Source organism: Sitophilus oryzae, unplaced genomic scaffold (assembly GCF_002938485.1).
Source record: "Sitophilus oryzae breed Bouriz unplaced genomic scaffold, Soryzae_2.0 scaffold_908_pilon_pilon, whole genome shotgun sequence".
NCBI classification, from domain to species: domain Eukaryota; kingdom Metazoa; phylum Arthropoda; class Insecta; order Coleoptera; family Curculionidae; genus Sitophilus; species Sitophilus oryzae.
In genome coordinates this window covers 226,696-248,588 of record NW_022147537.1, presented here as the reverse complement: position 1 = coordinate 248,588, position 21,893 = coordinate 226,696, and the positions used below count along the sequence as shown (strand labels likewise).

Below are 21,893 nucleotides of genomic sequence, written 5' to 3'. Positions count from 1 at the left end.
CTGGCATAAACCTCCCTACCATGAAAAAAGCAATGATTACACCTTGCTTTGCGAAGTTTTGGCAATGTTCCAGCAATAAATTTTGCTTGTTGGGAATACTTACTTATATAAATTCCAAGTAAATAAAAACTAGAAAATATTTGACAAACAATTTAACAAATATCTTGTACGCAATTCGCATAAATTTGTCTATCAAGGTAAAATTGATAATAATAAAAATAATAATGACGTCTCCAAAATGTATATTCAATTAAGCCTGGCTTCGTACCAATTACGTAACTATTTTAAAATGCGTAGTTTAAGTTTAATCTTTACCCATAAGCTCAGTCGAGGTCTTAAGGTTGTTACACACGTTAAAATTTTCTGGAAGGCAATCCGAACTTGAAATATTTGTCGTACCCGTTATTGCTATCCGTTTAATCTGAATTTTTTGTTGCAATTCTTCTAGTTTTATTTATAATAAAAGCGAAAATTATGAAATAAAGAATGGGACCCAGCAATCCTTCAGGCAGACATCTACGCTTTTAAAGGGAAATTTTCGGGACGCTTTCTATTGGAGATAGACAAAAACTAATATCGGTGTCTGGAGCTCAATTTTCATCAAAAACATGATGGTGAATACCGAACAGCGATATCTGTTACCGTTTCGGAGTTACGGGGTGTTTTTCGAAGATGTGCATTTTTAACAAATCGCTGGAACTTTTTTGCTATGGAAAATTTTCTATTTTTATGAAAACATTTCCAAAGCACCTTTTTACGTAGAATTTAATGGTTTAAGTGTAATTTTTTTAAAATTAATAATTTAAGATTTATCAACAGAAAAACTGATTTTTTATTTGGGACACCCTGTATATTTTTAATTAACCGAAAATAACTTAAAATTATCTGTCCAAAAATATAGCACACTTGATATTTTGTTATAGTCCCCTTCGAAATATAGATTTTTAAAAATTCGCCATTTTTAACTAGTAGACTATGGACCCCTTATTGATGATATGCCTCTAATGGAACTCAAAAATATATTTTTTCAGCAAGACGAGGCACCGCCTCAGTACACTGAAGTTATCAGCAAATTTTTGCAGCCAATTTCAAGAATATTTGAATAGATAACCAAGATCCCAGCCGTTGGCCGTCGAGCCCGCCGGACTTAGTGCCTCTGGATAGTAGTGCCTATGGACACCGTACATAAAACTCTACGTAAAAAGGTGCTTTGGAAATGTTTTCATAAAAATAGAAAATCTTCCATAGCAAAAAAGTTACAGCGATTTGTTAAAAATGCAAATTTTTGAAAAACACCCCATAACTCCGAAACGGTAATAGATATCGATGTGCGGTTTTCACCATCATGTTTTTGATAAAAATTGGGCTCCAGACACCGATACTAGTTTTCGTCTATCTCCTATAAAAATAATTAAATTAAAAATGATCAACTCAGTAACCATCAGTTCGAAGTTGGTCAAACAATGCCTAGAGAATCTGAAACATTAGTTAAAGAAAATAAAGTACTCTACTCGGGGTACCAGCCCACCAAGGGATAGAAGACAATAAATAAAATATTTATTAAATATTACCAAAAATATGCAATTTTTTAATTTTGATAATATAATAATAGCTCCCGTATATAGCGTTTAATGCCTTGGGAGTAGCAAGGTACAGCTTGCTATACTAGAGCCGTTCGGTATACAAGGAAGGTAATGTGGGTAGCACTACGCTTCAACCGCCTATCATTACCTCAGGATTGTGAATCCCAAGTACTCATTTAAGGCTGAGTCGACCTAGGTACCCAAACTTATTTTTAGTTTAACAAAAATAATCGGCTGATGAAATGCCGGGTAGCATATTCGGAATTCGCCGACACATTAGCCGCTCGGGAAAGTTCGGGTGCTGCGTAAAGTACCGATGTATTAGACTAATACGTCGGCGATTTACGATGCGCTCAAAATATTGTTTCTTTCTTCGCAAGTTTGTAAATCGGATTAATTTGATCTGCGTCTGTAATGGGTACTCGTAATTTTTATGATCAATCAGTGATCGTATGTATTGGTTTTCATTGTTTTCCAGTGATTAGCACATATCAAGCAGATTGCTAATTCAAAGACATTGATTTTAAGACATTACCAACTGTACCTGATAAATAATCTCTGATAAAAAGATTACTGATAAAAACAGATTTTAGATATGTTGCTTTTTGCAGAGAAATTAAATAACAAGAATAATGTTATTAATGTATCATTAATGCAAAATAAATAGTAATAGCGCAGATAACATGCTTTTGTTTATACTGCGCAAAAGAATTATGCGCTTTCATATGAATGCTAGATATACCATACGATCGAAAAAAATGGCGTCTGAGTTGGCTTGGAAATAAAGATAGCTGTCATTTTGTATGTAAAATTATATAAGGAATGTCCATGATCGTCATTTCCAAACCAACTAGACGCTGTTTTTTTGCGATCATACGGTACTTGCGATAAGTCTTAAAACTTAACTTACCCTTTATTAAGGCTCCAATCACTCTATTATTGGCATGGAAGCTTAAAACTGGTTAGCGAGTAAATTTTAGTTTATTATTATTTTATTATAGAATGGATAACTGCCTTTATTATAAATGTTAGAAGATAATTTTTTGAAAGAGTTTCAAAAACATTTTAAGATTGGGTCTGAGACTACGTCTAATAAGCATTTAAGAGATTTTATCACTGCCATTTTGATGGCAAACAAAAGAAAAATAGGAAAGCGAGCCGCAAAAGAACTTCGCGAAATATAGACTGTCCAGTAAAATTATTAGTAACTATCAAACAATTTCTTCCAGACAAAAAATAAAAAAAAATATGGTATTAGGAGGTAATAAATCCAAAAAATAAAAATATGTCTTTATTTTTTTCTATTCATATATTTTTTTGATAATATGTTTTTCTTAGACTTAAGTTGTTTAGTAATTTCTATAAACAGAATAATCCATCATCATTTCGCTATTAATAATTTATCTAACAGAACGTATTTTTTTAAGTTAACAAAATTTTAGTTAGAATTTTGTACTAAAAATGACAAATTGGAAATTGCTTCATAAAATTTTTGAAAATCATATTGCTTATTTTAAATGGAAGAAAATAAAAAAAGTAAAGTAATTTTAATTTTAGTATTAAAGATAATTTCTGTTCAAGTCTGTTTTGTATAATTTTCTAACAGTTCTCGATTTACCATAACCTATACTGTAATGCAATATGCAGACAACAGTAGGTATTTCGTTTTCGTAAATCACCGACGCATAAGGGCTGGGACTAGTCTAATACGTTGGTACTTTAGCAACCGCCCGTCGTTGTACCCGACCTAATCCGAGCGGCTAATGTGTCGGCGAATTACGCATATGCTGCCGGGTATGGGAATTGAACCCACACCTTGAGATTGGTAGACGGGAGCCTGTACCTCTACGTCACCGAGCACCTTTCCTTTAATTTTGATACAACTTTAAATTTGCAGAAATATCTAGAAATTTTCATATTTATTTCAAAAACGACTCAGTATAATAGATAAGAATTTTGAAACAAATCTATATAGCTATAAATAGACATTTTGAAATTAAATAGAGAACACGGATGACAATAATTCACTTCAGTCATTGATAGTTGTTCAAATACTAAAATCGTGTATTTGAACAGCGTTAGAAACCAAGCACGACAAATTCTAACGTATAGGAACACCTTTAGACCATAACAGTTTTTCGGTACGAGCACTGCCGAAATACTGTCTAATGCTTTGCAACTAGCCACAGAACAGTACTCACATTTTTATTTACCGGAATTTAACAATAACGGTCCAAGGCCGGCGAACTAACCTTGGATATTTTCCTACTCAATAACTTAATGTGTATATGTTATTGCCGAATTATTTTTGCCTTGTGACTTAATTTGTTTTGATAAAATATCTGTTTATACGTGTTCAGATATTTTTTTAAGAACTTTCAAGTTGTTATAAACAGTAGAATTTGTTTATCAACAACATTTGTTATGTTCTTTATTATTTCTATTACACCAGAGTACCAGAGAGATCTAGAATGTAGAATGTATACCTTACAGATATATTTTGTCCCCCTTTCTTGAGTTAAAACTCATCATACAGTCTCAGCGCTTTGATAAAAGCTAGTCTCTGAGACGGATTTAGACAGGTTAGTTCTCCATCTCCGATATTATGAGTCGTACCAAAGTTTAAGGCACGAATGGAAGGAAGTGCATCAGACTGCGGAAACTACCGAGGAATTTCACTACTGGCTATCGGAGGAAAAATTCTTGCAAAAATTATGTCAAACCGCCTGCACCCACATATAGAAAAAATCCTCCAAGAATCGCAAACGGGTTTTCGCACCAACCGCGGTACCATCTTGCAGTGTACCGAGCAATAATAATTCTCACCAAGCGAAACCTGGGTGCCGTACCGCCGACACATGAACGCATTAAACAAGTTGCAACAGAGACACCTTAGACAACTCTTAAGAATAAAATGGTTCCATCATGTCTCAAACGTATCTGTCCTTGAAAAGGCTAACTGCGAGAGTATTGAAGGCATGATTACAAAGTCCCGCTTAAGATGGGCTGGTCATGTTGCAGGATGCAAGAAAACCGCATACCAAAATCTCTGCTTTACGGTGAGCTTGTAGACGGTAAGAGGAGGCCGGGTGGACAACTCAAAAGGTACAAGGATATTTTCCATGAAAACTTAAAGGGAATTAACAAGCAGAATGAGTGGGAAGAGGCAACTCACAATAGAACGGAATGGAGAAGAATTGTAAAGTCAGTTAACAGCGACAACCAAAAAGTAAAGAGGCAACAAAGCAATGAGATTTTTGAATGTCTGGAGTGCGGTAGACAGATAACATCACGTATCGGGCTTTTTAGTCACAGAAAAGCTCATGAAAGAAAACGCCTTGCGTGACCAACTTCTAATACGTGTCAAATACTCGTCAGCGAGTAATGGCAGTATGTATGTATGTAAGGCACGAATGGTTATCGTCTCGGCACACTCAATGATGATGCGTTCTGGTGTTTCCCCATTTTCCCCATAGAATCTGCATTCACCGTTGTTGCTTAGCTTCAAACTACTGAAGTGATCGTTGAGGAGACAATGTCCTGTTAGGCCCGGTTGTACCAAAATAAACTGAACAAGAGTTCAACTGATCGGTTGGTCAAAGTTGAACTTGGATTGCGTTGCACCAACTCGCGTTCAGTAGAACGTCGATCAATATTTAGTTTCTTATGTTGGTATTGAATTTCACAGTAACTTTTGGAGTTTTTATATAAGTTGGCGTAAATGCGATTTGAACGCGATAGGAATTTCCACGAAATATTGGTACACTCTGTATATTAATATAGAACACAATAATTGTATTTACTTACTTATGTTCTGTTCTAACATGGTGTTCAATATCATTGCAGGTATTTGATGATTTGCTGCATCCTCTGAATGTGCACTGGTAGACAACACGAGTCAAATTCTGAAAAAAAGAAAAAATATTGTTAAAATATGCTTTTCCATTGATTATTTATTTAATCCTGCCATAATACAATAGAAATTGTGTCACTGTGAATAACAGTGACTATAAAGCTAAAATAGTCTCTAACATAGTTTGTTTACGTTCTGTTTTTCCTCATAAATTCGTAAAATGCACACCAGCCGGCAACGCCGCTGCCGCTTATCGCCCGGCAATGTTTTGGCTCATATGTACATCGGGCATAAGGACGAAAATCGAGCGAATCCTTTGTCCTTGGAGCCGATGCCTTTTCGAGCGCAGTTAATTTTTATGACATCCCCGTAGGCGGCGTTGCCAAAGTTTCTAATTTTTATCGGTACCTTTTATCGGTGATTTTTTTACAAACTATACGTGTTGACGAATTTTCTTGAATATTATATTTGTGTTTGAGGAGTCTTATTATGTCATTACGACTGCTCTCCGATGAAAAGCTGCCGTTCGCAGTGGTAATGTTTTAAAAAAAAACGCTGCAAAGTAATTTTAAAAAATATATTATTATTTTTCGCGAAAAAAGTCTCATAATCGTGTTTCTGGAGTCGAAATATACTACCTCTAAAAATATTTGTACTTATTTCAGACTCACTCTGTATAAACAGAAAAAATGACAAAATAACCTTTGTGCCAATATACAGTCTAGTAATTAAAAATTATAATTTCAATTAACTGTTTTTATAAATAAGGAAAACAGATTTCGAATTATCTTTTTAAACATAATAAAGTTTAGAAATATTTTTTTTCAAAATACAAGTTACGAAAATAGCATACATAATACTTTTCTTGTTATGAAAATAATAAAACCATTTACGAATTGCACAAGAAAAATTATAAAAGGCAACGTAGCTTTAAGCTACATCGTAAATAAGTTAACAAACACAAAGAGCGCCAAAGCCTCTACGACACTTTTTTTGTGACTGAGCCCTATAAATTACTAATTTTGACCCTACGCCTGACATTTATAGTTTTAAATTGCAGCTGGCACTCATAGATCGTGAGAGGGAAAAGGATACGACTACTAGAAAGAATTGGAACGAAAACTAACTCAGAATTTATTAAAAATTGTAGCGTATTAGAGCCCCTTTAGGGAAAAATAATTTATATTTGTAGGTATTGTATAACTTCGCTATATCTATGATTTTTTTCCATGACCAAATTTGGTTTTATTATCTTCTTTTTCACGCATATTATTATTCAAATTCGTAGTAAAAGTAAATGTACAAAAGTTAGTGATAACTTCACTTTATTATTTTTGCAATAACCTCAAAATTAGTTGAATAAATTAGTGGTTTCAATTAGCGTAGATGTTTTTCCTCTAGTTTTAATGTAAAGCTTCATTCAGAACCACGCAATTAGTGGTTTCAATTAGCGTAGGGGTGTTTGTTCCTCTAATTTCAATGTAAGCATTCAGAAAGTCAAAATTAGTGGTAGAAATTTTCAATTAGTAGAAAAAGTATACAAACTATTAACTTTTGTCACTAATTATACTTCGAAATTTGCAAGTAATGTCGTTTTGGCCTTTGATTATCATCTATCAAGAGAAATTGTGGTTAGAAATGAAAAGTTTATTGTTTTATAAGCTAATTATTAGGATTTCTCTATGGATACTTAACTACGATTTTCTTTGATACAATGTACTACCGCAAGCTGTTGTTAGAATATTCTATTAACATATAATTATATTTTTTTGGTATTGTGAATGATCGTAAACTAAAAATCTTTCTCTAACTGAAAATCGTCTTTGAATGTTACCTAACATTCATATGCAATAATTTTGGACATATTATAGTGTATATTGATCATTCTATGAAATCCGGCAGATAAATGTGGCAACGCCGCACTGCGCACGTGGAGTTGTGTATAAACATATCGACCGGTGGCCGAACAACGGCGTCACGGCCTGCTTCGATCCCAGCAGCGAACACAGAGCGAGAGAGACGGGAATAACAACAAGGAGCTTGCGTCTCTGTCGACTGTGCTGGTTTCTTTGTTTGGGTCCGTCAGGTTTTCTTCTGACGAAGATGGAGAGAAAAAAAGGGAAAAAGGGGGATTTTTGTTATGTCTTTTGTTCGGTATCGTCTTTTTTCTTTCATGTCAATCCATGTTTCTCTTGATGTCCTTGTAAGTTTTTTGGAAATAGATGGAATATTAAAATTTCCTACTTTATGAGGTATGTACGATGAACTTTCTTGGGTATATTAACTCAATTACATTCTTAAACAAACATTTGACACAGCCTGGCGGTTGCCACTCTTTCCTATTTCGTGTCTGTGAAAAGATGCAAACAAAATGGATGAGACAAAAATTTGAGACATGTGACAAAAGTGTCTGTAAACTGGGATTCACTATCAGCTAATGATGGTTACACTGTTATATTGTGAACTAAAAAAACTAAAATCTCTACCTCACTAGCAAACAAATTTAGATTATTTTTATGTTTCTGGTATCTATATCATCTTTATACCAGCAAAACAAGTTGGTTCTCGTACTTTTCTTAAATTGGTGTCGTGTTTTCATCCTGTTTGTACCATCGAACGATTTTTATAAATATGTAAATGATCACATCTATAAAAGCTAACTGTACACCTAGATACCAGCGATGTTCAATCGAGTGTGCTGTGTGACCGATAATTTATAGCTCATACTTTTCCGATGGGGAAACGTAGATGAATAATATATTAATATAAGCTCTTGACCTATATTCCTATTTTTTATTGTCTGTTTATTTCGATCTATGTTACCGAAGTTAGATATTATATACTATATGAATAAAAGAATATATTACTATTTTTGTAAAACTCCAGTAAGACAAATCCATTATTCTAATTTTCATTCAACATATCATTGACCGTTATCTATACTATGTTACTATATGTGAACAGTGTGAACTAATTTAAATCCTATAACTACCGAGCCCTACATTTACCCGTCAAGAAATTATTGTATAATGCATGTAATTTTTATAAGAAACAATATTTTTCTAAAATGTGATGTTCCACTACAAACTCAATAGTTATTCTTGATGCTGTTATGAAATTTTATTACGACTATCTAAAAATAAGTTCGCTGACTAACATTGACCCAATACATGATGATGTTTCTATTAAGCAATATTCGCCGACTAACCTACCTATTCTGTTTATATTATTTTGTATACCTATATCACATTTTCCTGAAGCAAGGAAATACAAAACATAAGTTTTTGATAGACATACTTTTTGTTACTGGTCTTTTAACTTTAATCTTGGACTATTATTAGTACTTTAATCTTGATTATAATTTTCCTATGTATATTTGGAAAAAGAGGTGAAGCGTAGGTGCAACATGGCAAAGGTAGCTGTTGGGAGACTAACCAAGATCTGGAAAGACCGCCAGATTTCAAGGCCCATAAAAAACCGGCTAGTCAACTGTTTGGTACTCCCAATATTGACGTATGGCTGCGAATCGTGGACTCTCAGGCAGGCGGAACGTAAAAAGATCGATGCTACCGGGATGTATTGTTATAGACGTATTCTCCGTATCGCATGGACTGAACGCCGTACAAACGTTTTCATTATAAATGAACTTAATATTACTAGCAGGATTTCCTGTAAAATCCGACTAAAACAACTAAAATATTTTGGACATATAATGAGGAAAAGTCCGGACAATATGGAAAGACTCATAAGATGTTTTTCCTCTAGTTTTAATGTAAAGCTTCATTCAGAACCACGCAATTAGTGGTTTCAATTAGCGTAGGGGTGTTTGTTCCTCTAATTTCAATGTAAGCATTCAGAAAGTCAAAATTAGTGGTAGAAATTTTCAATTAGTAGAAAAAGTATACAAACTATTAACTTTTGTCACTAATTATACTTCAAAATTTGGGAGTAATGTCATTTTGGCCTTTGATTATTATCTGTCAAGAGAAATTGTGGTTAGAAATGATAAGTTTATAACAATAAACTTATAAAAATATTATATACTATATGATATTATATACTATATGAAATTATTACTAAAGATATTATATACTATATGAATAAAAGAATTATAAGCTAATTATTAGGATTTCTCTATGGATACTTAACTACGATTTTCTTTGATACAACGTACTACCGCAAGCTGTTGTTAGAATATTCTATTAACATATAATTATATTTTTAGGTATTGTGAATGATCGTAAACTAAAAATCTTTCTCTAACTGAAAATCGTCCTTTAATTTTACCTAACATTCATATGGAATAATTTTGGACATATTATAGTGTATATTGATCATTCTATGAAATCCGGCAGATAAATCTGGCAACGCTGCACTGCGCACGTGGGGTTGTGTATAAACATATCGACCGGTGGCCGAACAACGGCGTCACGGCCTGCTTCGATCCCAGCAGCGAACACAGAGAGAGAGACGGGAATAACAACAAGGAGCTTGCGTCTCTGTCGACTGCACTGGTTTCTTTGTTTGGGTCCGTCAGGTTTTCTTCTGACGAAGATGGAGAAAAAAAAAGGGAAAAAGGGGGATTTTTGTTATGTCTTTTGTTCGGTATCGTCTTTTTTCTTTCATGTCAATCCATGTTTCTCTTGATGTCCTTGTAAGTTTTTTGGAAATAGATGGAATATTAAAATTTCCTACTTTATGAAGTCTAATTTTCTAACTTTCTTGGGTATATTAACTCAATTACATTCTTAAACAAACATTTGACACAGCCTGGCGGTTGCTACTCTTTCCTATTTCGTGTCCGTGAAAAGATGCAAGGACAACTTTATAGGCAAAGACATGCACTTTGTCTATGTTTGGATGAAACAAAAAGACAAGTGACAAAAGTGTCTCTAAACTGGGATTCACTATCAGCTAATGATGGTTACACTGTTATATTGTGAACTAAAAAAACTAAAATCTCTACCTCACTAGCAAACAAATTTAGATTATTTTTATGGGTTTCTGGTATCTATATCATCTTTATACCAGCAAAACAAGTTGGTTCTCGTGCTTTTCTTAAATTGGTGTCTTGTTTTCATCCTGTTCGTACCATCGAACGATTTTTATAAATATGTAAATGATCACATCTATAAAAGCTAACTGTACACCTAGATACCAGCGATGTTCAATCGAGTGTGCTGTGTGACCGATAATTTATAGCTCATACTTTTTCGATGGGGAAACGTAGATGAATAATATATTAATATAAGCTCTTGACCTATATTCCTATTTTTTATTGTCTGTTTATTTCGATCTATGTTACCGAAGTTAGATATTATATACTATATGAATAAAAGAATATATTACTATTTTTGTAAAACTCCAGTAAGACAAATCCATTATTCTAATTTTCATTCAACATATCATTGACCGTTATCTATACTATGTTACTATATGTGAACAGTGTGAACTAATTTAAATCCTATAACTACTGAGCCCTACATTCACCCGTGAAGAAATTATTGTATAATGCATGCAATTTTTATAAGAAACAATATTTTTCTAAAATATGATGTTCCACTACAAACTCAATAGTTATTCTTGATGCTGTTATGAAATTTTATTACAACTATCTAAAAATAAGTTCGCTGACTAACATTGACCCAATACATGATGATGTTTCTATTAAGCAATATTCGCCGACTAACCTACCTATTCTGTTTACATTATTTTGTATACCTATATCACATTTTCCTGAAGCAAGGAAGTACAAAACATAAGTTTTTGATAGACATACTTTTTCTTACTGGTCTTTTAACTTTAATCTTGGACTATTATTAGTACTTTAATCTTGATTATAATTTTCCTATGTATATTTGGAAAAAGAGGTAAGCGTAGGTGCAACATGGCAAAGGTAGCTGTTGGGAGACTGACCAAGATCTGGAAAGACCGTCAGATTTCAAGAGCCACTAAAAACCGGCTAGTCAACTGTTTGGTACTCCCAATATTGACGTATGGCTGCGAATCGTGGACTCTCAGGCAGGCGGAACGTAAGAAGATCGATGCTACCGAGATGTATTGTTATAGACGTATGCTCCGTATCCCATGGACTGAACGCCGTACAAACGTTTTCATTATAAATGAACTTAATATTACTAACAGGCTTTCCTGTAAAATCCGACTAAAACAACTAAAATATTTTGGACATATAATGAGGATAAGTACGGACAATATGGAAAGGCTCATAATTCAAGGCAAGGTGGAGGGACGTAGACCACGTGGCCGCTCTCCAACTCGATGGATAGACCAGATCACGACTAGCTGTAGCAAGCCAATGCACGATGTCATCGAGATGACAACAAAAGACAGAGGCGCATGGAGAAAAATCATCCATGATGTTACGCTGACCACTACACTCCCTAATGGGGGTCAGGACTGAAGAGAGAGAGAGAAATATGTATATTTACCAGTACATCCGCAACCTGGAATGGGAATCTTGCAACGATCTAAAACACGAATCTAACAAGAATGGGAATCTAACAACGATCTAAGACACAGATCGAAGAAATTTCTGAGGGCTTACGATCAAGAAAAATCAGAGATCTTCCTGGGTTGAAGTAAGAACAATCTTCGGATTGTCACGGGGTTCTTAACAGGACACTGTCTCCTCAATGAACAGCTCAGTAGATTGAAACTAAGAAGAAACGGCGAATGCAGATTCTGTGGGGAAAATGGGGAAACACCAGTACACCTCATCACTGGGAGTGCAAGCCGAGACGACAACCATTCGTGCCATGAACTTTGGTACGACTGATATTGGAGATGGAGAACTACCCTCTATAAAACCGTTCCAGATACTGGCTTTTGTCAAAGGCCTGGGACTGTATGATGAGTTATAACTCAAGAAAGGGGGACACAATAGATCTGTAAGGTCGCAGTGATTAACCCCCCTCCCACTCATTCTAAATTCTAAAAAAAAAATATTTACCAGTATATATAACTATCGTCTTCATCATTCTCTGCTTATTAAACCATTTCCAATTATGGTGTAGCTTCCTTCACATATTTAGATACCCTTTATGTAGTTGGGTCCATTGTTGTCAATTGTTGGCTATGTGGACTCAGTTATCCCTGCAAATTTCCTAATATCATGGTCCCATCTCAGGTTTCGTCTTCCTCTATGTCTTGATTCCTCTGGGGTACCATGCTGTAATTTTTGTAGTCCGTCTGTTGTCCCATTGCCACTTGAAGGATTTGATTCTGTGGATGACATCTAACCTGGGTCTTTTGTCGTATCCACTCTACTTTTTTACGGTCTTTCTTGGTTATTCCCAGCATAATTTCGTTCCATTGAGTGTTGTGCGACCTGCAGTTTCTTTATAATGTCCATTTGTTTGTAGTTCTTCAGGACTATTGGCAATTAGGACTATGTCATCAGCGGGGATATCGAGTCTCCCTGTCGTATATAACTATATTTGAAATTTTATGCAGTATAAGGCTAAGTTTGAAAACAAAGAACAACATTACATCACGATATTATATATTTAAGGTCAATTCTCACACCATCTTTACCGTTCGTTTTTTATAGCCTTCTATTAAGGTAGCGTTACACGAGCTTTATATTGTGTTTAAACTTTATCGTAATTGCAATCGGTTATGCCACCGTGTACGCACGCAGAAGAGGAAATAGTTGCTAAACTATATACACTTATAGGAATAAATTATTGTGACCTACATACCACGCAAGCAATCCACCGCTAACGGTTGAAATCGTCGTAATACTATTATTATTAAAATTTTTCTTTTTTTTCTGTAATACCAACGGTTATTTTATTGAAAAAATTCTTGATTTCTTCTTTAAAAATGTATATGTTATGGTTAAAGTCCGATGTCCGGTATCTGTGTTATTCTCGAGATTAACCGGGTAATGTCAATATTAACCGAATATCGAACCTTAACCGTAACATATAGCTTACTTAAACTATAATCAATATCAATTAAACTTTTAGTTACGTAATCGAGGGCGCGATTTTTAAATTCATTGTTGCCAACCACGGACATATTCGGCGTCGGGCTGACTAACTGGAATTTAAATTTCCCGCTGGGGATTCAGGTGGTAGCTCTGCTGTAAAAAATATCAAGTTGCCACATTTATTTATTTATTTTCTGACATTGTCATTCGTTTTGACAATTTAGTTTTGTATTACAAGGTTTTGGTTTAAATGAATTGTGTCTTGATATTTTAAGCTTAACATTTTTGCTGGCAGACCTTGCAGTCAAACATTGTTCTTTTTAGAACGTCTTGTAGTGCGAAGTGTACAGGACAGCTTAATAGCTGTAAAAAACTAATCGCAACTTTATTAGAATATTTTGAAAGGGAAACCGGTAGTAATAACCCCTTATGTCCCTTAAGTTCTCTTAAAAAAGTGAGTTTTGATGATGTAAATAATAACTGATTATATTTTATAATTAATTTATTTTTGTTTCTCCTAAAATATTTTGATTAAAAGAAAAAATGTAAAAGTGAGCAACGCTGTGCCGCTCAAGCTTAATCACGTGACTAAAAGTTTATTTGATATGAACTATATTTTGATTTATATGTTCTAGTGTCTTGTGTGATCTATTTCTAATATTATCATTTGCCATTAATGGCTACTGCACTCTCTACTGTCCAAAATACTAATTTAAAATACAAATAGAGAAGAATATGCAGGATTAAATAGAATAGTTAAACGCGAAGTATCTAAAAGCAAAAACAAAATGTGGGCAACCAAATGTGAGAGAGTGGAAAGATATATGGGAGGTACAAGAGTGTCAGAAGCGTGGAAGACAATAAAGAACCTTAGAAGAGATGGAAATCAAAACAGTAAATTAGAACTTATAAGCATGGAAAAGTGGGAAGACTATTACAAACAGTTACTGACAGAAAACAGGACAGAATTCAAACTAGAAGTGCCAGATTTGAAAAACGCAAAAAATATAGATGTAAATGAAATAAGTGTAAACGAGATCAAGAAAGCATTGAAGAACTCAAAAAATGGAAAAGCTGCAGGGCCGGGAAACATTTTCATTGAGCTAATAAAGCAGGGACCCGATATATTATTGGAAATACTAGCTGATATCTTCAACAGATGCCTGATAAAAAACGACAACATTCCTGAAGATTGGAATCTGGCGTATATCAGCTCTATTTTTAAGAAAGGAGACAAAAAAAGATGTAGCAACTACAGAGGCATTAGTTTGACAAGCTCAATGGGAAGGTTGTATGGCAGGATATTAAAAGAGAGAGTAGAAGAGAGCTTTGAAGAAATAGAAGAACAAGGTGGTTTCCGCGCTGGGCGTTCTTGTACAGACAACATATTTGTGTTACAACAAATAATTGAAAAAAGGAGAGCCCAAAATTTGGACACGCATCTGGCATTTATAGACTTAGAAAGCCTATGACACGGTACCTTTGAAGAAATTATTTGAAATCTTGGTTGAGTCAAATGTGAGTAAAACATATATCAATGCAATCTGGAATATGTACAAAAATCCAAAAAGTATGATCAGACAGGGGAAGTTCCTATCGGAATCCTTCCTGACATCAAAAGGACTCAGACAGGGGTGCAGTTTATCACCTACCTTATTTAAAATATATATCCCGGAGGCATTGAAAAACTGGAGAAGGAAGAGTAGTTGACAACCACTGTCTATCGACCTTGTTCTTTGCAGACGACCAAGTTATTGTTGCAGGTTGTGAGGAGGATGCCGACTATATGTTCAGGAAACTTGACGAACAATACGATAGATGGGGACTCAATATCAACCTCACAAAAACCGAATACCTGAAAGTAGGAGAAGAACAAACTGAAGATCCTGAACTACACATACATGAAATTAAAAGGTGTAGCGAATATAAATATTTAGGAAGTATTATATCTGAAGAAGGGAACTCCAAGAAAGATATACATAGCAGAGTTCAACAAGGTAAGAAAGTAATCGGTCTTTTAAACCCCCTCCTGTGGTCAAATAAAACATCCATCCAAACAAAGCTAAGGATTTACAAAGCAATCGTAACATACTGTGCCGAATGCTGGCAATTTACAGCAAAAGAAAGAAGGATAGTCGAGTCAGTGGAGATGGACTTTCTCAGAAGAGCATGTCAAATATCAAGGATGGAGCACATTAGAAATGAGGAGATCAGGCAAAGAACAAGGCGAATATATACCAGTACCGACAACATCGAATCGAGACAGCTACTATGGTATGGGCACGTAAAAAGAATGGGAGGGGAAAGATGGCCAAAAAGGGCAATGGAGTATCGTCCCCAAAGCAGAAGGAAAAGAGGAAGACCTACAACTACCTGGTTAGATGGAGTAGACCAGTACATGAGAGACAAAGCTATTAAACAGGAAGAATGGCAAAATCGAGCAGTATGGAGGTCGAAATGCGGGATGCGGCAGAAGCTGTAGGACCCCTGCTTTATATATATATATATATATATATATATATATATATATATATATATATATATATATATATATATATATATATATATATATATATATATATATATATATATATATATATATATATATATATATATATATATATATATATATATATATATATATATATATATATATATATATATATATATATATAAAATACAAATCCATACCTCTATATTAATTTTGATAGATAATAATGTTCGAATTACAATGTTAAATTTGCTACACACTCAACTCTATTCAAATTCAATGGACTATAAATACAAACTAGTCAGATTTACATAGTAAATTTAATTGATCACGCACATATGTAGGTATCTATTAAATATGAATATAATTAAACTATAATCAAAGCAATCAGCTATTGTCGTTGTTTATTTTGCCGGATCAAACAGATATAATAAAATCAGTTTCCTTTTTTATACAAGGTGTTATCACATAACTGGACTTTTTATTGCTTTGGCTTGTTCGATTATTGTACGTTTTCCTCGTCAAATACCTTTACCGTTGGCCGGTTGAAATAATATTTGCACCTGCAAAAGTGTGACATTGCTCAACTTTCCTTTTCGATCGTAGAATGCAGCCTGATAATTATTACAACTACTGTTGTTTTCTTACTTTCTATGTGTGTTTCGTCGTGGGGAATAAATTGATTTTTAATTATAGGTTGAACATTTTTTATTGGCGTAATTATAACTGTAAAGAATAGGTAGCGGGTGTTGCATCGTCGAGCGACACATAGGAAATCCCATATAAATTTTAATGGGGTCAATCATTGGCTTCCCTAATTATTTTAGAGAATAAATCTATTTAGGTTTATTGAAGAGCACTAAAACCCACATTCAAAAGAATAACTTTAGATATTTTTGATTAGCTCGTTTACGAGTTATCGCCGATTTCTTTTTAAATATTTCTCCTTTCTTATGGCTCTGTATTTACTTATGAGCACCAGTCAAGGTGAAAGATAACTGTCAAATGAAGTTGTCATTTCAGAACTTTCTCTATTTAGTGCTTTATTATTATTATTAAAAACTCATACCTACATCGAAAATATTAGCCATGAATTACACTACCGAAGAAAAAGTATTGATGATTAAATGGTATTATCAAGACATAGTTATCAAAAGGTGTCGGACACGTTTGCTGCTCTGTATATATTACAATTGCAAGGAATATTCAGAGATTTGAGACCAAAGGTACCCTAATAAATAACTGCAGATGTGAAGCAAGGCAGGAACAAAGAGAAGATTCAAGAAATGATACCGACTTGGAAGTTTTATTGTCCGGGGAAGAGAACGATTGAAAGATCAGCACAAGGAAACTTGAGGATGAAATAGGAATAGATCACACTACAGCGTTTCGAATTTTGGAACAACATAAATACTATTTCTTCAAATAGAGAGTACGAAATACGGCGGCAGGCGTTTTGTTTTGTTTTGATATGATGGAAAGAGCAAACACGGATAGGGAATTTTTAAAAAAACATATGTTTCACTGACGAATGCACGTTTACCTTAAATAATGAACCCAATGTTCAAAATTATCGAGAAAAAATATTGTTAAAATATGCTTTTCCATTGATTATTTATTTAATCCTGCCATAATACAATAGAAATTGTGTCACTGTGAATAACAGTGACTATAAAGCTAAAATAGTCTCTAACATAGTTTGTTTACGTTCTGTTTTTCCTCATAAATTCGTAAAATGCACACCAGCCGGCAGCGCCGCTGCCGCTTATCGCCCGGCAATGTTTTGGCTCATATGTACATCGGGCCTAAGGACGAAAATCGAGCGAATCCTTTGTCCTTGGAGCCGATGCCTTTTCGAGCGCAGTTAATTTTTATGACATCCCCGTAGGCGGCGTTGCCAAAGTTTCTAATTTTTATCAGTACCTTTTATCGGTGATTTTTTTACAAACTATACGTGTTGACGAATTTTCTTGAATGTTATATTTGTGTTTGAGGAGTCTTATTATGTCATTACGACTGCTCTCCGATGAAAAGCTGCCGTTCGCAGTGGTAATGTTTTTAAAAAAACGCTACAAAGTAATTTTGAAAAATATATTATTATTTTTCGCGAAAAAAGTCTCATAATCGTGTTTCTGGAGTCGAAATATACTACCTCTAAAAATATTTGTACTTATTTCAGACTCACTCTGTATAAACAGAAAAAATGACAAAATAACCAATATTTGTGCCAATATACAGTCTAGTAATTAAAAATCATAATTTCAATTAACTGTTTTTATAAATAAGGAAAACAGATTTCGAATTATCTTTTTAAACATAATAAAGTTTAGAAATATTTTTTTTTCAAAATACAAGTTACGAAAATAGCATACATAATACTTTTCTTGTTATGAAAATAATAAAACATTTACGAATTGCACAAGAAAAATTATAAAAGGCAACGTAGCTTTAAGCTACATCGTAAATAAGTTAACAAACACAAAGAGCGCCAAAGCCTCTACGACACTTTTTTTGTTACTGAGCCCTATAAATTACTAATTTTGACCCTACGCCTGACATTTATAGTTTTAAATTGCAGCTGGCACTCATAGATCGTGACAGGGAAAAGGATACGACTACTAGAAAGAATTGAACGAAAACCAACTCAGAATTTATTAAAATTTGTAGCGTATTAGAGCCCCTTTAGGGAAAAATAATTTATATTTGTAGGTATTGTATAACTTCGCTATATCTATGATTTTTTTCCATGACCAAATTTGGTTTTATTATCTTCTTTTTCACGCATATTATTATTCAAATTCGTAGTAAAAGTAAATGTACAAAAAGTTAGTGATAACTTCACTTTATTATTTTGCAATAACCTCAAAATTAGTTGAATAAATTAGTGGTTTCAATTAGCGTAGATGTTTTTCCTCTAGTTTTAATGTAAAGCTTCATTCAGAACCACGCAATTAGTGGTTTCAATTAGCGTAGGGGTGTTTGTTCCTCTAATTTCAATGTAAGCATTCAGAAAGTCCAAAATTAGTGGTAGAAATTTTCAATTAGTAGAAAAAGTATACAAACTATTAACTTTTGTCACTAATTATACTTCGAAATTTTTGCAAGTAATGTCGTTTTGGCCTTTGATTATCATCTATCAAGAGAAATTGTGGTTAGAAATGAAAAGTTTATTGTTTTATAAGCTAATTATTAGGATTTCTCTATGGATACTTAACTACGATTTTCTTTGATACAATGTACTACCGCAAGCTGTTGTTAGAATATTCTATTAACATATAATTATATTTTTTGGTATTGTGAATGATCGTAAACTAAAATCTTTCTCTAACTGAAAATCGTCTTTGAATGTTACCTAACATTCATATGCAATAATTTGGACATATTATAGTGTATATTGATCATTCTATGAAATCCGGCAGATAAATGTGGCAACGCCGCGCTGCGCACGTGGAGTTGTGTATAAACATATCGACCGGTGGCCGAACAACGGCGTCACGGCCTGCTTCGATCCCAGCAGCGAACACAGAGCGAGAGAGACAGGAATAACAACAAGGAGCTTGCGTCTCTGTCGCGACTGTCGCTGGTTTCTTTGTTTGGGTCCGTCAGGGTTTTCTTCTGACAGATGGAGAGAAAAAAAGGGAAAAGGGGATTTTGTTATGTCTTTTGTTCGGTATCGTCTTTTTCTTTTCATGTCAATCCATGTTTCTCTTGATGTCCTTTGTAAGTTTTTTGGAAATAGATGGAATATTAAAATTTCCTACTTTATGAGGTATGTACGATGAACTTTCTTGGGTATATTAACTCAATTACATTCTTAAACAAACATTTGACACAGCCTGGCGGTTGCCACTCTTTCCTATTTCGTGTCTGTGAAAAGATGCAAACAAAATGGATGAGACAAAATTTGAGACATGTGACAAAAGTGTCTGTAAACTGGGATTCACTATCAGCTAATGATGGTTACACTGTTATATTGTGAACTAAAAACTAAAATCTCTACCTCACTAGCAAACAAATTTAGATTATTTTTATGTTTCTGGTATCTATATCATCTTTATACCAGCAAAACAAGTTGGTTCTCGTACTTTTCTTAAATTGGTGTCGTGTTTTCATCCTGTTTGTACCATCGAACGATTTTTATAAATATGTAAATGATCACATCTATAAAAGCTAACTGTACACCTAGATACCAGCGATGTTCAATCAGGTGTGCTGTGTGACCGATAATTTATAGCTCATACTTTTCCGATGGAAACGTAGATTGAGATAATATATTAATATAAGCTCTTGACCTATATTCCTATTTTTATTGTCCTGTTTATTTCGATCTATGTTACCGAAGTTAGATATTATATACTATATGAATAAAAGAATATATTACTATTTTGTAAAACTCCAGTAAGACAAAATCCATTATTCTAATTTTCATTCAACATATCATTGACCGTTATTCTATACTATGTTACTATGTGAACAGTGTGAACTAATTTAAATCCTATAACTACCGAGCCTACATTTACCCGTCAAGAGGGTATTGTATAATGCATGTGTAATTTTATAAGAAACAATATTTTTCTTTAAATGTGATGTTCCACTACAAACTCAATAGTTATTCTTGATGCTGTTATGAAATTTTATTACGACTATCTAAGAAATAAGTTCGCTGACTAACATTGACCCAATACATGATGATGTTCTATTAAGCAATATTCGCCGACTAACCTACCTATTCTGTTTATATTATTTTGTATACCTATATCACATTTTCCTGAAGCAAGGAAATACAAAACATAAGTTTTTGATAGACATACTTTTTGTTACTGGTCTTTTTAACTTTAATCTTGGACTATTATTAGTACTTTAATCTTGATTATAATTTTCCTATGTATATTTGGAAAAGAATTGAAGCGTAGGTGCAACATGGCAAAGGTAGCTGTTGGGAGACTAACCAAGATCTGGAAAGACCGCCAGATTTCAAGGCCCATAAAAAACCGGCTAGTCAACTGTTTGGTACTCCCAATATTGACGTATGGCTGCGAATCGTGGACTCTCAGGCAGGCGGAACGTAAAAGATCGATGCTACCGGATGTATTGTTATAGACGTAATTCTCCGTATCGCATGGACTGAACGCCGTACAAACGTTTTCATTATAAATGAACTTAATATTACTAGCAGGATTTCCTGTAAAATCCGACTAAAACAACTAAAATATTTTGGACATATAATGAGGAAAAGTCCGGACAATATGGAAAGACTCATAATTCAAGGCAAGGTGGAGGACGTAGACCACGTGGCCATCTCAACTCGATGGATAAACCAGATCACGACTAGCCGTAGCAAGCCAATGCACGATGTCATCGAGATGACAAAAGACAGAGGCGCATGGAGAAAAATCATCCATGATGTTACGCTGACCACTACACTCCCTTATGGGGGTCAGGACTGAAGAGAGAGAGAGAGAGATATGTATATTTACCAGTACATCCGCAACCTGGAATGGGAATCTTGCAACGATCTAAGACACTCGAAGAAGTTTCTGAGGGCTTACGATCAAGAAAAATCACAGATCTTCCTGGGTTTAAGTAAGAACAATCTTCGGATTGTCACGGGGTTCTTAACAGGACACTGTCTCCTCAATGAACAGCTCAGTAGATTGAAACTAAAAAGAAACGGCGAATGCAGATTCTGTGGGGAAAATGGGGAAACACCAGTACACCTCATCACTGAGTGCGCCGAGACGACAACCATTCGTGCCATGAACTTTGGTACGACTGATAGTGAGATGGAGAACTACCCTCTATAAAACCGTTCCAGATACTGGCTTTGTCAAAGGCCTGGGACTGTATGATGAGTTATAACTCAAGAAAGGGGGACACAAATAGATCTGTAAGGTCGCAGTGATTAACCCTCCCACTCTCATTCTAAATTCTAAAAAAAAATATTTACCAGTATATATAACTATCGTCTTCATCATTCTCTGCTTATTAAACCATTTCCAATTATGGTGTAGC

The 21,893-nt window shown here is 34.2% G+C and overlaps 1 protein-coding gene across 1 annotated transcript in view; it reads right to left on the bottom strand.

Annotated features, from left to right (window-relative positions):
* LOC115890716 (zinc finger protein 395-like) overlaps positions 1-21,893 on the bottom strand; it is a 220,376-nt gene that overhangs the window by 14,698 nt on the left and 183,785 nt on the right. The window contains exon 5 of the mRNA XM_030911020.1: positions 5,391-5,488. Within this exon, the coding sequence (XP_030766880.1) occupies positions 5,391-5,488 (98 nt within the window). The remainder of the gene's footprint in view (positions 1-5,390; positions 5,489-21,893) is intronic.